General features: G+C 38.0%; 1 protein-coding gene across 1 annotated transcript; it reads right to left on the bottom strand.

Moving 5' to 3' along the window:
- Positions 1-7,875: 7,875 nt before the first annotated feature.
- On the bottom strand, positions 7,876-11,055 carry LOC116267665 (oxygen-evolving enhancer protein 2, chloroplastic-like). Its single transcript, XM_031649531.2, is given in 5 exon segments — positions 7,876-8,239; positions 8,506-8,556; positions 9,851-9,873; positions 9,876-10,082; positions 10,716-11,055. Coding segments are annotated over 5 exon segments (774 nt in total). The 5' UTR covers positions 10,948-11,055; the 3' UTR covers positions 7,876-7,978.
- Positions 11,056-16,829: the final 5,774 nt, after the last annotated feature.

Below are 16,829 nucleotides of genomic sequence, written 5' to 3'. Positions count from 1 at the left end.
TTATGCTTAGCCAGTTGCTTGGTTTTAGGAATTGATCCTCCATCTTGATCTTCAGCCTACTGCTTTATTTTAGGAAGTGATCTTCCATCTTGATCTTCAACCAGTTGTTTGATTTTAGGAGGAAATCTTCCATCGTGATCTTCAGCCATCTTTATTTTATCATGCCCCTTCAAACCAACACTTGGGTCAATAAGATTGAGTTTGTCTTTGAGAAAATGAAACCTCAGCCTTGGTAACAGTTTAGTTAAAATATCTATTATCTGATATTCAAATTTGACAAATTCAACTTGAATTTCTCTTTTAGTGACTTTCTCTCTAACAAAGTGAAAATCTATTTTGATATGCTTTCTCAGATAATGAAAGATAGGATTGGCTGCAAGATAGGTGGCTCCTAGATGATCACACTTTAATATATGAACTTCATGCAGACCTGTAAGTCATTGAGAACGTGCCTTATCCATGTAAGTTCTGCAGTACCTCTAGCCATGGCTTTATATTCTGCCTCTATACTCGAATGAGCTACAATATGTTGTTTGTTTGATCCCCAAGAGATTATGTTTCCTCCCAACATAGTGACTAAACCATTTGTGGACCTTCTGTCATCAGGGCAACCGGCCCAATCAACATCTGAATATGCTTCAAGTTTCCAATGTGGAGATGCTTTTATATGTTGACCATAAGCTCAAGTTTCTTGAAGATAGCGAAGAATCCCTTTTACATGAGTCTAGTGGAGATCTGTGGGTTCATGAAGAAACTGACATGCCTTCATAATTGCAAATGCAATGTCTGGACGTGTGAGTCACATATTGAAGTGCACCCACAATGCTTCTATATAGAGTTTCATCCTTGAGTTTTTCTCCTTCAAATTTTGAAAGAGATATGTTAGGGGCAGCTGGTGTGACGACGACTTTGGTTAAACCCATTTGAGCTCTAACAAGGATGTCGCTTATGTATTTTTTTTTGTGAAAGATAAACTTCAAACCCATTATATTCAACTTGTATTCCAAGGAAGTAATGGATCTTTCCCAAATCCTTGATGGAGAATTTGTTACTCATCTCATGAATGATGTTTCGTATCTCAAGTGGAGAGTTTCATATCAAAATAATATCATCAACATATATGAGAATATACACAATGCATGACAGCGAAGTACGTACAAACAGAGACAGATCAGATTTGGATCCTGTAAATTCTTTAGATATGAGATACGTGCTCAAACTTTCAAACCATGCTCGAGGGGCTTGCTTAAGTCTATATAAAGACTTCTTCAATTTGCACACATAATCTGGATGATCATTGTCTTCTACTCGTAGCGGTTGACTCATATATACTTCTTCCTTTAGTATGCCATGTAAAAATGCATTGTTAACATTCAATTGGTAAATAATTTATCTCTGATTGGTAGCAATAGATAAAACCAATCGAATAGTAGTGGGTTTAATGACTGGACTGAAAGTTTCTGAATAATCAATTCCTTTGTCTTGGTTTCACTAAGGTAAGAGAAAAATTTGGGTCTACTTGTCCCATCTTTAGGTCTAGTGATCATAGGGTGACTCTTGATATGTTGGCATGGGACGATGGTGGTTGAAGTTCAGGTTGATGAAGAGATTCAGTGTGTTCAATATTGGTTCCAATACTAGTAGGAGTAGGCTCGGTATCTTCATTGCTAGGACTTTGGTTGCATGGTTCAATAATTTTGGAACAAGAGTTTGGCAAAGAAATTAGAGACTTTACTATTGGTGGATCAGTTTTGCTAAACGCAAGCCATTGAACAATTTCATTAGCTGTGGTTGGTAGTGAAATGCCTGAGTAAAGAAAGGTACTTTCATCAAATAAGACATGTCTAGATATGATGACACGTTTGTCTAATGGATTATAGCAAATGTAACCTTTATGACATTAGCATAGCCAAGAAAAATGCAAGTATAAGATTTTGGCACAAGTTTTGATTTGCGTTGAGGCCCAACAAGAGGGTATACAGTATGTCCAAAGACCTTTAGATGCTCTAGTTGAGGTTTTTCACCAAGTAACTTTTCATATGGTGTCACCTTTTGCAGGTCAATTATAGGTAAGCAATTGATAATGTAAACTGCCATTTTGAAAGCATCAATCCAAAAACATATGGGCATACTTGCCTGAATGAGCATACTCAATCCCATTTCCATAATATGTCGATGCTTTCGCTCTGCAATACCATTTTGTTGTGGTGTGTGCGGACATGAAAGCCATCGTCGAATGCCTTGAGCATTAAGATAATGAGAAATAGCGTGACTCAAGAATTCTCCACCATAATCATTCTAAAAGATTTTTACTTTGTGTTCAAGTTGCCGCTCAACAATCTTGTGAAAATTATGAAAACAAGCAAAGACTTTTAATTTTTTGACTAAAGAGAAAATCCATGTAAAATGTGAGTAATAATCTACTATCACCAAATAATAGTTGTAGCCTTCCCTAGATGTACAAGGAGCAGGTCCCCATAGATATGCTGGAGCTTTTTTAAAGGAGAGGATGCCTTGAAATCTGCTATAGGTAAAGGTAATTGATGCATCTTGGCTAAGGCACAAAGAGAACACACTTTATATTTATGCATAGAATCAACAAAAATTAATCTTGATGCAATCATCTTATTCATTAAATGAACATTTGCATGTCCCAAGCATGTATGCCATAAATCAAATAACTTATTAGAGTCCCCTACAAAATGTCTAGAACCATCAACAACTCCCTTTGAAACAGAAAGATAGCTTTTACAACCTTCATGTTGCACTTTATTCTTTACCCCAGTAGCTGCAATGTCTCTAAGAACACTTGACCACGAGTATAGTCCTTCTTTAAGAAGTCCTCTGTGTATTATCTCCCCTGTCTGCATATTCTTAATAGTCAAATCATAAGGTGTGAATTCCATTTTGCAAGAGTTGTCTTTTGTAAATTTTGCCACAAAAAGTAAGTTCTTTTGTAATGTTGGCACATGCAAAACATTCTTTAAGGTAAGGGAAGTATTTTTAGATGGCAACGATACATTACCAATACTTTTAATAGCAAGTCTTTCTCCACTTCCTACAACAAAAGAATCAGATCGAAAGTAAGAAATAGTACCTTGCATAGATTGATTTGTGCTGGTCATGTGGTGGGTGGATCTTGTATATCAGGGTACCACTCTTGACTATCATTAGTTGTATTAGAAGGAGATGCATCAGTATTGGCTTGACTTGTGTTTGATCCAACATCAATTGCCATGGCCATAAACACCTTTGGTATATCATAACAATGGTGAACATATGATTTTTGCGACCACAATATTGACATATGATTCCTTGAGCAGACTTGAAGTTGGTGTTGGGATTATTGTTTCGCCCACTACTGCTGTAGTTTTTATTGTTACAGTTGTGACCACTGTTTCGACCACTACCTCTTCCTCTTGCATAGTTGAAGTTACCTCAGCCTTGCCCACATTGGGTTACAAAGGTGACAACGGAGGAGTCGCTGTTATGGTATGATGGTGGTGTAAGAATGCGAAGACGATTTTCTTGAGTGACCAACATATAAAAATTTTTAGAAAAACTTGGTAATTGCTTGAAGGTGATAATAGTGGTGATAAACACTTCATGTTCACTAGATAATCCATTAAGAGTATAAAGAACGAGATCTGAATCAGAAACCACATGATTGACAACAACTAAAGAATCGTGCAGAAACTTAACGTGATTCAAGTAATCAGCCATGAGCATGTCACAATTTTTCACATTTTGCAATTCACGTTTCAGTTGAATGATCCTTAAGTTAGATTGTGAGGCATATTGTTGTTCAAGAGTACACCAAGCTTGAAAGGCCGAGGTATAGGAAATTAGTTGAGGTAACATAGGTTCAGACAGAGTTGCCATAATCCAACTCAAGTCTAACTGGTCTGCACGTTCCCATGTATCATATTCTGGATTCAGCTTAGTTTGATGTATGATACTGGATTCAGCTTAGTTTGATGTATGATACTGGATTCGGCTTAGTTTGATTAGCATCAAGATATTTTGGTGGCGCATCAAGAGAACCATTAACGTACCTCAATAAGCCTTGACTTTTCATCACACTGGTAATTTGTGAGCGGCATAGCAAATAATTGTTTTTGTCTAATTTGACAGAGACTAGGCTGAAAAATGCATTCCATTGAGTTCTTGGATTAGGGGCAGGAGCTACCGTTGAGCTAGACACGGTTGAATTTACAACAGCCATGACTCCTGCAACTTGCTCCTTCACTGTTCGTAGGTTTTTACGCAATGATTCGCCTCATTGATAACATAATAGATCACAATTTCAACCAAGGAGTGACAGAAATTGACTAAAGTTAGGATGCATCACCGGATTTCTCAAGAAAGAAACAATGTTTGGCATAATTAGAGAAGCAAAAGAGAAACCGGTTGCTGGCTGTTGCAGAGCAGCTTTTTGAAGAAGGTGGAGCTTCAAAAATTGAATGCTCCTCATCGGCAGCTCCAAAAAATTCGAGATTGCACAGAGGTGTTTTGTAGACACCTAGACGTCCAAGAATCTACTGCTCGACAGCTAGAATCACTGGAGAAATCAGCACCGGTGGATGAGATTGTCATGATCAGGCGAAGACTCCTCTGTTCTTCAATTTACAGTTGCACCTACAGCAGATTCTAGGCATTCATTACACCACCAACAGAACCAATTAATTTGCTCAGGAAGGATCCTCTGATCAAGGTGATGCTATTGGAATGAATACAGGCTGAAGCAGGGGATGCAACAGCAGCCGATAAATGCTTCTCGCCCAAAACAGGGGACTGCAACACAGGGATAGGCGACCAAAAAACCTGCAATTCCGGCCGGCACTGGTGTCGGATCCGGTCAAGCACCAGACCTTTGGAAGTGCAACTTCTGGACGATGGTTCCTGTTCAGTCTCACAGCGAGAGATGGTAAATAGAAACAATGCCAAATTTTTGAAGTTGGGAGGCAGGCCTGTCTCTTTCGCTGAAGAAGAAAACACCATAGGGATGGGCCAGAAATCTAGAGATTCCGACCGGCTCAGGCGTCGGTCCCAATCTGGCTTGGGCTCGTTGGAAACAAAATGAATAGAGGGTGCTGCCTGATCACTATGGAGGTCAACGGTGGCTGACGCCAATGGTGGTGAACAGAGGAACAAAGAGACGGGATGGTGATGAACAGAGGAATAGAGAAACCAGATGTAACAAAAGACAACAAGACTTCTATCAGAATCCTAGTGCTACGGAAAATCAGAATGGAGCAGATGCTGCCCGTGCTCACGCTGATCAACTTCGACCAGGCTCTGATACCATGAAAAAGTAAAAATTAACAAAGACACAAAATGTTAACGTGGTTCGGCTAAACTTAGCCTACATCCACGACAAGGAGAAAACTCACTCTCTCTCAATGCTTTTGAGAGAGTTCTTTATTGATATATATAGTTGGAGTTATAGCAGATCCAATAATCATAGATCTTGATTTGGAAAAACAAGGTAACTCTTGAATTTTAAATTCTTTCTCTTTATGCTTAGCTGGTTGCTTGATTTTAGGAATTGATCCTCCATCATGATCTTCAGCCCACTGCTTGATTTTAGGAAGTGATCTTCCATCTTGATCTTCAGCCGATTGCTTGATTTTAGGAGGAAATCTTCCATCGTGATCTTCAGCCATCTTTATTTTATCAGTGATCACTCGTTTATATGTGTGTGTCAATGCGTACATGTGTGTGCACGCTTCTTATCTACATATCTACACATATACATGCACCATGTATTTCTGTGATGGTGAAGGAGAAACCTTGGTTTTATGCATGCAGTATATTATATATATATATATATATATATATATATATATATATATATATATATATAATGATTTAAAGATACTCATCTCGATTTTAAAAAAATAATAATGAGTGGCTATTAAGTTGCAAATGTAAAAGTTAAGTTATAACCCTAATAAGAGACAAGAAGTAACGTTTCGATGTTAGTACCAATGCCAGTTCCTCGGTACGTGGCTCATGAACACATAAGGCTTGGTGTAAATTGATGGAAACTTTATTGTATGTGGGCGCAAAATTACCGTAATGTATATGTTCCCATATTATTAGTTGATGAACATTAAACCTTTGAATTAAAATGAGAATAGACTAATTAGATCCGTTAAACTAATGGTGGATTAATTTGGATCTGGTACATCGAAATGGGTAAGTCCTAAAATCCTCATGGCTCGATACTTGCCTTCATTATAAAGTCACCTGGAAAGTTTTCTCATGTCGATACTCTAAAAATACGGTGTCTTTCTATACTTCTAATTTTGAAAGTCCTCTAGGAAATGGCTTATTCATTAGAAACTTAATTTAGATAACATAAGCAAGTTAAGCACGCAAAAGCTCTGAAGTCCCATACATATGTTGTCTTACCCAATATACATCTGACTAGTCATAATTAGCTTATTAAAAATTTTGAGACCTTTATAAACATAAATTTCACTTGGTTGCCATGCAATATCAGGGTATCAGACTTAACTAATCTCGCCTTATTGACCACCGCCATTACTTTTTCATTGACAGATCGTGCTCTCGAACTTTGGTTTGATCATCCATCATATAATTCAAACTAGGTTCCTTAACACCAGCAATTGATGCACCTCAGCCATAATTAAACTGATATTTCTGATTCGTCTATTGAGGTTGCATAACAAGATTTGCGATGGAATTATTCACTTGACTAATATCAATCTCGGCTTCTTGGATCTGAGCCTCATGAACCAGGAGCATAGGAAGGAGATCCTCAAGAACGATCAGATCAACACGAGTGTCCAACACAGTCCAAAAAGATCCATATTTGGCACATGGTAAACTGGCAAGTATAAAGGAGATCAAATCATTTTTATCCACATGCTTTGCCACCAAGGCTACTCAGTGTGCAATATTTTTTGCCTCAATTACATGTATGGTTTTGGATCCCTTATGGAGATTCTAAAGTTGTCCCTTCATCTTTCAAATTCTTGCCCTGGATCTGGTTAGGTATATCTTCTTTACTGAAGACCATACTACATAAGAGAAGAGATGTTGAATCCCACCACCAGACAATGCATACTGTCGGTAAGGATGAAATGGTCCAACTCAACAAGAGTTGAGCCATAAACTGTCATTCGTCATACACCAAATTCTTAATCATTGTATTATTACTGATTGTGATAGATTCCCTCAGACATCGTTCCCATTCATCAATATAAGCCATAAGATTGTAACTTTTCGACAGAAGCATAAATTGAAATTCCTACAAAAGAAAATTGTCTACCTCTAGCTTAACAGCAAGAAAGTACTGAAGATTTGCGGGTGCCGGCAAAACAAGAAAAGCTTGACCTGTAGACGTGTTGTGATTGCTGCTGCTTCCATGACTTCGCGTGTTTTCAGATTCACTACTTCTGCTGTTGTTGATCTCTTTGTCTGCCATGTATTGAGAGCCATCAGAAGAACGTGGCCTGGTTGCTCTGATACCATAAAAAAAAAAGAGACGAAGAAGACTGCACCAAATTTATGTGATTAGATTTGATCCTTGCCCCATGCCTGTTATTAGCCTTATTTATCTTCAGCGGGTTCATTAAAGGTAGATATCTGGATTGCATTCCAGATCTAGACGCCGTTATAATACACCAACACTACAAGTACTTCGTAGGAGGTTGTTCTTATTCCAGACAATCACAACATTGACCAGAGTAGAGTACCCAAGTTTTAAATGAATCATCAATTACCAGCCTCAGAATCCAAGCAACCATTAAACCATTAGGGATCTCCTAATCTCAGATTTTTGCCATCTGATCCTTAACAACAAAACTTGAAGGCTTCGGAAGATCAGAAAAGAAACCCACTATCTATGTCCAATCCATGTTTACTTGGCATCTCATAAGAGATCATAAAAGAGAAATCTGTTGATAAGCATCACATATACAAACACAGGTAACAACTTGTTGGATCCTCAAGCAAGGCTGAAGGAGGAAGCCGTGCTCTCAACGAACCTCCTAGCACCCTTGAACCACCTCTTATCACCGGCTTGGGCCTTGCATATGTAGAGCTTACCATCAGAAACAACAGCATTGATGAGTTGGTGCTTGCCGCCTTCATCACCATCTGCTGTTCGCGTCAACACAGACAGAGAGTAATACTGCTTCCCGCCAACAACTGGAGTCGCTGACTCTAAGATATTTGCAGTTGCAACCGCATCCTTATCAAATCCACCCTGCAATTTAAATTGCCAACACCATTACTATGTGTTGAAGTGCCCAAATAAGAGCAAACTGTAAAATGTTAAGCACCAATACGCATTCATGACAAGTAGATTTCTTTAAAAATTACTTTCCAAGCCTCACAAGAAAAATGAACAGCTGTGCCAACTGAAAGGGGCTAGTGCAACAAATAGGCATGGATGAAAAATTTCAAATTAGACGATATAAACTCATGCATTTGATAAAACAAGAATTCACTTTCTCGATTGATTTCATTTACCTCAGAAGCAGTCTTCCCGGAGTAGGCCTGTCTCCCAAGAAGATAGTCAACCTGCATAGGACAAGTTAAATTTTGTTACCTGTCAATTGAGCAATTTTAAGACGCTTCTTTCATTTTCTGCAAAACTGCCTTTAGAACCACCGGAGCAGTCAGAATTTTTCCAAAGTAAGAAAATGTCAACAGGCAGTACTACCATATGCCTGCATTTTAGAGGGCACTATGTATGTGCCTTCAAATTATTAAATGGGGAAGCAACACCATGATCGAGAGCCTCAGTCACTGGACCAAGGTCACAAAAGCCTGTGGCTGATCCCCTGGCCCAGGGCCTAGACAATTTTCAACTCATACAGAGAGCTGACACCCCTAAACACAACTATCCAATTACCAAGGCCTGACTCCATTATGCCTAACATTGGGGATATCCAGTCAGCCAATATTTGCCATGCTCTCTTTTAGCCTGATATCCGATAGCAGTCAATCGTCGCTTTGTCGCCCATTTGCAGCATTTTCTATTGAATTTGCTTTATTCATGCTTGGGATTGGTTTCTTCAGAATTAGTATATTAGGCCCTTCACATATGCATATGCTAAGAATTGGTTCGTCCAAGTTTTTATTTTCAATCCATTTGAATGCAGATTATATCAAGTCATATCTTCTGAAAACCATTCCTATGTCGTGTTCAATCCCGACCGTTCATCTCCATTGACATATTATATGGGCTCCAAACTCGTCGATCCCAAGTGAAATCGCTGGTGGCTACTACTATATGAAAGATAGTGGACAAAATTGCAGGAAACGTTTCACCAGACATACAGATTTCTTTTCTCTGCCAGGATGATTAGTTGTCTACCTTATGCTATAAGTTGGTTCCACACAATAGACCTGATCCAATCAGTTTCAAACATAAGAATGTGGTTGGAAAACATAACTTCCTTTTGACTATCCCTAAACCCATTTGGAGAACTAGAGATCAGATCATCCACTGAGGGAGTCGCCCAACAGTTCCAGCCATTCACTTGGTTGTCAATGTACTGAGTGTGGTATAACGGCAGCCAAATGAATGGTTGCGATGCCTGGGCGACCTCTTAAGGTTCCAGAGAATGAACTATTGTATATTTCTTTTGGAGTATGTATTGTAAAAAGTAGCTCATAATGGACTAAAAGAATGTTCTACAAAACATTAATCTAGTAAAATTAGGCAGCAAGCCTATTCTGATATGCTTTACTATTGCTTCAAATGTTAGTTAGGCATGTCTTTTGTAAAATAATGTTCCAATAAAAAGCCAAGCGTGAAACTTTAGGGGATCATGTTTCAACAGAACATATAAGTTTGCTGCTTGTTTACCTTCGAAAGAAACTCCTCGGGGAACCATAATCGGCTATGCTCTTCTTGTCTGTGGGGGTGACCATCACTGTGACATTGCTGTTGGAGTCAAAGTTGTCTTCAAATCTAAGGACCTGTCCAGGGTACTCCACCTCTCTGCTGGGGTTCCACTTTGAGGGGATAAGAAGCTTGAACCCATCCCCATTGTATGGCAAGAAGTCCGTGTTTGCTTTTGGTTTCCCGAAGACGTTAGCTGCATTTCGCGAGCAAACCACAGAGGATCAGCACGATGGTCATTGTGAAGCAGAAAGTGGTAGCAATACTGCAGGCGTAAAACAACTGCGTACAAATGTATATGCATAAAAACATGCATTCTGGAATGTGGAACAGGCATTATTTGAAATTTTTTAAATCAACCCAACAAAAGATTTCAATATTGCAATAAATAACTAAGCTGATACTTGATTACAGTAGCTTATATGTTGCTTCTAAGAACTAATCCTCAAATTCCCGTAGCCAACATTGGGACACCCAACACATGGGAAGCACCCCATTGACTTTAATATCGACTTGGAATTGCTAATGCGTGATATCACATGCTATAACTGCAACAAGTCAAAGATCAAGTGCGATCCTTTCGTCTTTCTACGATTGACACTGTTTAAAAAAATATCTCACAAGCCACTCTTCCAGAGAAGGAAAAGACAACAAGAATTGAATGAATTCCAATTTGTCATGGTACACCAACCTACAGATGCTTGCTGTCAGTGCAGCCAGCAAGAATCTGAAAGAAAGTGCCACCAAACGATCGCCTCAAACAGAAAAGGAACGGTGGTCATCCTTGTTGTGCCCAAACAACTTGCTAGCTCTAAGGGAAAAACATTACCAGCTTCTCCATACGCAGCATCAGCAGGGGAGACCTTGGTACCAACAGCAGCAGCACCAACGAGCAAAGTGAGTGCCAGCCGGCGAGAAAGGCCAGAATTCTGCTCCTCCTCCGCCGAGCTCTTCTCTGCCCTGCAGATCACCAAAGCCGGCTTGGTTGGTGCCCTAGAGGACTGGACCCTGCCTCTGGCAGAGGGTGCAATATGGTGAAGGAAGCAAGCAGTTGAGGCCATTTCTCACAACACACTTTCCTTCTTGTCCCGCTTCTCGCTCTCGTGGTCGCTGCTTTAACCCTTTGTTGCCGACGAAACAGCATAAAAGAGGAGCTGGAAGCAAATAATAATAAGGGCCTATGAGGATATTAGATTTTGGGTGTGGAGCCGTGGAGGGGATGAGGTTGGATAAGAGGCAAGCTCTCATTGGTCCACGTTGATTCCATTGTTCAGATGTGTATTATAAGTTTGCACCACTTGTTGCGTTCTCCAACAATTATCCGCATTCCACTCTCGTCAACAGATCGAATTTGCGCGGCCCGAATCAGATCTTCATTAATCCATTCAGCTTGGCCAAACATCTGGGACCTGTACTCATAACTGAACCAGATCCCGTAGCTTAGCTTTGCATCCGAATTCAAATTTTAATACAGAGCAAAATCAATAATTGTGTGAAAGCCTATGTCATGAAGCGTAGAAGTATCCAATTTAAGCTGGATTTTTATAAAATCACATCTGATGCAGTTAAATTGGTTTTGATAAAACTTAGGTCTGGTCCAGTTAAATTAGTTTGGTAAAGCTTAGATCAGACCCCTTTTTCAGGTGAGAGAGAGGGAACCCGCCACATGAGTAATAGGCTGAAAGCGCCTCCTCCCCACTAACACCCTCCCCCGGACCTAGGCAGTTATATAGTATACCCTTCAATTTCAGTATTGCATATGCCACTATTTGTGGCAGTTTAGAAGAGTAACAACCACAAGAATTGAACTAAGAATATTTGCATCCAACCCTTTTTACTTTCCTGTATTGTAAGTAGGGAAGCAAACTCAGCTGGGTTTAGGCATTAGTGGGATTAAATCGAAGGGATACTAACTTAATCATGTTGGGACTGAGACAACATTATCTGACTATTTGAAAAGTCTAAGAAAATGCTTCGGATCTTAGATCCGAGGCTGCATAAAAAGTTGTGTTAAACCCATGGGAGATCCTAGAATCTAGGATCCGCTGTAAAACAAGCACAATCTAAAAAAAAAAAGTTCTATAAAAAGTTTTTGTATTTTGGATAATAAAACCAAAACACATCATTTTGTGAATAACCGGTGGGATGCAAGGTTATTCACTCCTTTTTGAAAAAGTGGCTTTCACCGAATGAGTTTTGGCAAAAGCTCAACTTTGCTGTCATTAAAATGCTCATAAAGTGGTGTTTTTGAAACAAAATCATGTCACATTCAAAAATAAATTTTAGGGTGTCATCCAAAATAAGCTGTGGGAATTTGAGTTTGCATTCAATCGCAAATCCTATTCCATGTGTGCTTTGGATCCAAAAGTCGCCGCCAATCCCATTGCATAGATTTTGATTAAGCTGATATCTAGTGCAATTAAAAGCATCCCACTACGGAATGAGCCCCATCCATGATGGCTGGTTGCTGGTTCGAATGATATAGGCGTCAACCTCTTGCTCACGCTGACGCAGTCCTAAATCCAGAGAGCAAGGGAAAAGGAAGGAGCCTTGGCTCCTTCATGTCAACCTTCCTTAGAAGATTACAATGTACCAAGGCTGAAGAGACCGGTTTTAACCAGATATTTGGTCAAAATTATACTTATTTATGCATTTAAATGATCTATAAATCCAATTAAACTTGAATGGATTAGTATTTGATGAATGAAATAAAATTATGTTTCAGAATGAGTGTGGAATTGGATTCGATCCATGGATAGATAACTACCCAATCTAATAAAATTTTACGTTGAACAACTTCCTTTCTAGATGTGAGTTGGCCATAATCGAATTGGATATAGCTACTGCTTGTATTTGGACATTGCTTAGTCTCACTATAAGAAAAAAATACATTCATTGACGCAAGCAATGCATTAGTAAAAGTCTCTCCTAACAGACAAATGTGTTACAAAGTCTATTACTGTAGGCCTCATTACAAAACGTTTTTCTTATAAAAGTGTAGTGTGTAATTGCATTAATAAGATGTCAAATGACACTTCACTAATGCAGGCTTGACTTGCATTAGAGACGGTGCATTATTAAGCACAAGTATCTGTGTCTTAGAGACTGGGGCATAGATAGGTGGGGACTCTAAGGGTGTATGCCCCATAAAGCCCATTCTTGAAAGCTTAAATTAATGGTTGAACTTGGTTAGATTTGGATCCACTTTAATAGGACAGCTCTGTGAGACCCGGGTCACTGCCTCATGGCCAATTAAAAATTTGTTAACTATACTGTTAGTGCTCCATGAAAAAAAAAAAATCTGGTTCTACCCCTGCTTATTGAAACCCCCAAGTAATTGAAACACATGCTTTTTTTGTGTGTTACTGTAGGCTATAATTTTTGTAGTCTATATTCATATAATCAGATTTATACGTTGGTGAAAATTAGACAACTATCGAATTCAGTTTTTAAAAAAGGAAATTTAGTACTTTTTTACAATATTCAATTACTTGAATTGAAAATCAAAATTTATCTTAATGGATGGTATACCTAGTATTTGTTTTCACTATCTATTGGATATCAGGTCAAATTTATTACTTGGTATGAAAAATAAATCGTACCAAACATGTGTTTGCGTACAACCCTTTACTCAAACATGAGTATGGAACCAGATGTGCAGGTATCATATATTTTGGATTAGACTCTGATATACTTGGATCCAATCTTAATCTGATTCATTTCCGCATATACCTGCACCCCACATGTGTGTAGGACTCATGCAACACATTTGACTTACAAATTAAGTTGCAACTAAAAAAATCTTTGTTTTTAACATCTAATATATCATAGAGGAAAAGATTCAGATCTCCATTTGTTACATATTAGACAAGGAATTACTCAGCGTGTGGATTACTCAGTCATGTTCGATCTCCAACTCATTTACAGTCATAGACATGACAAAATGGAATATAGTTAGCAGGGATTTATAGTTCAAAAAGACAATTCCGTGTGCAAGTCTAATCATAAGGTATTTATGGCGCACTAGAAATGATAGGAAGCATGCATCCGATGAAAGGAGACAAGGATGCATTCATGGACTAAGGCAGGTTTGCAAGGAGCAATATCAAAAAACTGAACTCAACCAGAATTCCAAAAAGCAGGTATTCTGCTTGGCTCCATCTCGGGTTCTTCCCAGCTGATTGGCATTTTACAGGTGTAGCTTATAATGTGCATGTTGTTTCCTGGGCTAATAATAGGAGGAGGAGTTTTGCGGGATTGGTTAAGGATCAACAGGCGAGTTTACCTATGGCCTCTACTGTTGGGCAAGAGATAGCTCCTTATTTTCTGATAGCTGGGTACTAAATATGTGCATGAGAAAAATTCCGGAAGGTCAGGGTCGGATTGTGGTTTAGGTGAACAATAGACACTGGAAAAGCTGGATGACCAGAGTGGTGGGGCAGGAAGTTCCCGCGACGGATTGGTTTTTACACTTAAAAATGAAATTTGATTATAAATATCCATAGGCTGTCACATGAGTTTGAGCTTATTAACACCCCAAATTTTTCCACATCAGAATTGAAGCGATATCAAAATTTTACAAAAGAAACTGTGAAAAATTGCAATTTCAAAGCCCATTTAGAATCTAAAGAACAATTTATATTGAAATCATGAATTTAACCAGTGACACAAATTCCAATGCAGGATTACGAGTCCAAACTATGTCCAAATGTCATTTGACATCCAAATTCAATTGCAAATGTCATTTGAAATCCATATCCAATTGAAAATTTTAAATTTTGATTCAAATCCAAGAATTTGATCTAATTCGGTCTAGAATGTTATGTGGAACCCCCGTGTGGGGCCCACCCAGTCTGTGTGGTCAAGAGCCACCCTAGAGATCTTTCACCCCCTTTATATATATATATATATATATATATATATATATATATATATATATATATATATATATATATATATATATATATATATATATTCTTCTCTCCATTAAATGAAAAAAATCATTTTTAAGAGATAATGAATAAGGGTTCATAGGAAAAGAACGACATTAATCTCGCTCTCCCCTTAGTTAAAGAAAAATCAAATTCCAAAGAAACAATAAGTGCTAGAATTAAACTCACCTAAACTACTTAATCTAAGTAGGTTTGACCCGGGTGCACCCAAATGTGGTGTCAATTTCAGCTAAGTTCGGTCAATATGGGCTCCGCTTAGTAAAAAAAGGTAGGTCTGTCCTGCGACCCAATCAGTGGATGAAAATAGACTTTCACCGAGTCGAACCCACTTTGACTTTGGTCAATTGGTCGAAATTGACCAATCTGGATAATTTTGCCCTTCTATGATCAAATTGAAATTACAGAGCCTAAATTGGTTTATGAAAGACAAATATACATTTGGATTTGTCAAATATATAAATCAAATATCAAATTAAAATTCAATATTTGAAACCAAAGTTTGATTCAGTTGAAATCCATCTTTAATCTAGTTATGGACAAAAATACCCTTTTCAAACCAAATTTGATAGAATTTTCAAATTTTAATTGAATTGTCATAATTCAATAACATTTAAAGCTTAACAACTAGGTTTTAACCTAACAAGCTCAATTTCAAACCAAGAAAAAAATAAATAGAGTAAAATATAGCAAAATCCAGTGCAAGGGCATTTTTATCCAAAATTTTGGTCAAAGTTGGTCAACTAGATCTGAACCAAGGTGGACCACACCTAACCCAGCCCACCTAGCTTGTGTAAATGGGCTAAACCCTATTTGACTTATTTTACAAGTCCCCAAGGTCTTAAGTGAGTTCCCAATGTGAGTTAAAAAGGTGGTTAAACCCACCTCCTCCTCTATATAGACCTCCCATTGGCTACAGGGGAGGGGGGGGGGGGGGGGGGGACAAAATTTTTGAGTATTTCACCAAGTTGCTGCAGTCAACGAGCTAGGAGGGAGAAACCAAAGAGGAGAAAGAAGATTCGTCCAAGCCTTCTTCCCCCCTCTCCCTCATATACACGTGCAATCTCTTATTAAAAATCATTTTCCTCTTTTAAAATCAGGCTGGAATACGTTTCCAAACTGGTTTTTAAGAAGGGTGACCATTTTGTTGATTTTCATAGTGCAAGGCTATGAAATCATTTTCATTTTATTTTAAAATTTACTTAATTTCAGCAATCCATACGTAAAATGTATGCAAGTTGCTGAAATTAGACCATGCTTTATAGGATCTCTCTAAATGTTCTAGCCCTACCTAATCGGCTCTCTCTAAAACACTTTTAGAAATTTTTAATTTCATTCACAAATTTTCAGACTTACATTTGATTGATTGAGTCTCAAGAACGCTTCAAAAATTTTAATCTTTGTATCCCGTAAAGAACAAGATCAAAAGTGTTTTAATAGTCCAAGAAATGAATGGATGTTCTAGGACAAGAATATGAAATTTTGTTTGATTTTGGAGAGAAAGAAATGTTCTTAGAACTCCATGACATGAATGAGAACATGTGGCACATGATTTTGGCCAATAACATCACATGCACATTCTCAAAAAATTAAGTGATTCAAATTTGAGTTGCAAAAAGTGACCAAGTCATATTGCAACAAGAATTTGTAAACTTCACTTAACTTCAAAAGAAAACACAAGCAATGCATTCAAAATCTTGGCCAAAATGTGTTTAGAAAACATTACGTTTTCTAACAATTTGGAATCTATGTTTCATCATCACAAGTTTCTAAATATCTTAGTCCCAATCACATGATTTGGCCAAAAAAAAAAAATCAAAAAAATTTTTGATCATAAGATGGTCACAATTTCAACTCATGAATCATCTTGAGTTTACAACAAAGAACTCAAATTTAATCTTCAAAATCTCCAAGAATTATGGATCTCAAATCAAATAGCACCAAAACAAAGGTTTTTAAATCAACTTGAAAACCCTCTAATCTTCAAATTCATT

Source organism: Nymphaea colorata, chromosome 14, assembly GCF_008831285.2.
Source record: "Nymphaea colorata isolate Beijing-Zhang1983 chromosome 14, ASM883128v2, whole genome shotgun sequence".
In the NCBI taxonomy this organism is placed as follows: domain Eukaryota; kingdom Viridiplantae; phylum Streptophyta; class Magnoliopsida; order Nymphaeales; family Nymphaeaceae; genus Nymphaea; species Nymphaea colorata.
Note: the sequence above shows the minus strand (reverse complement) of the source record. Positions and strands in the feature narration are given on the sequence as shown.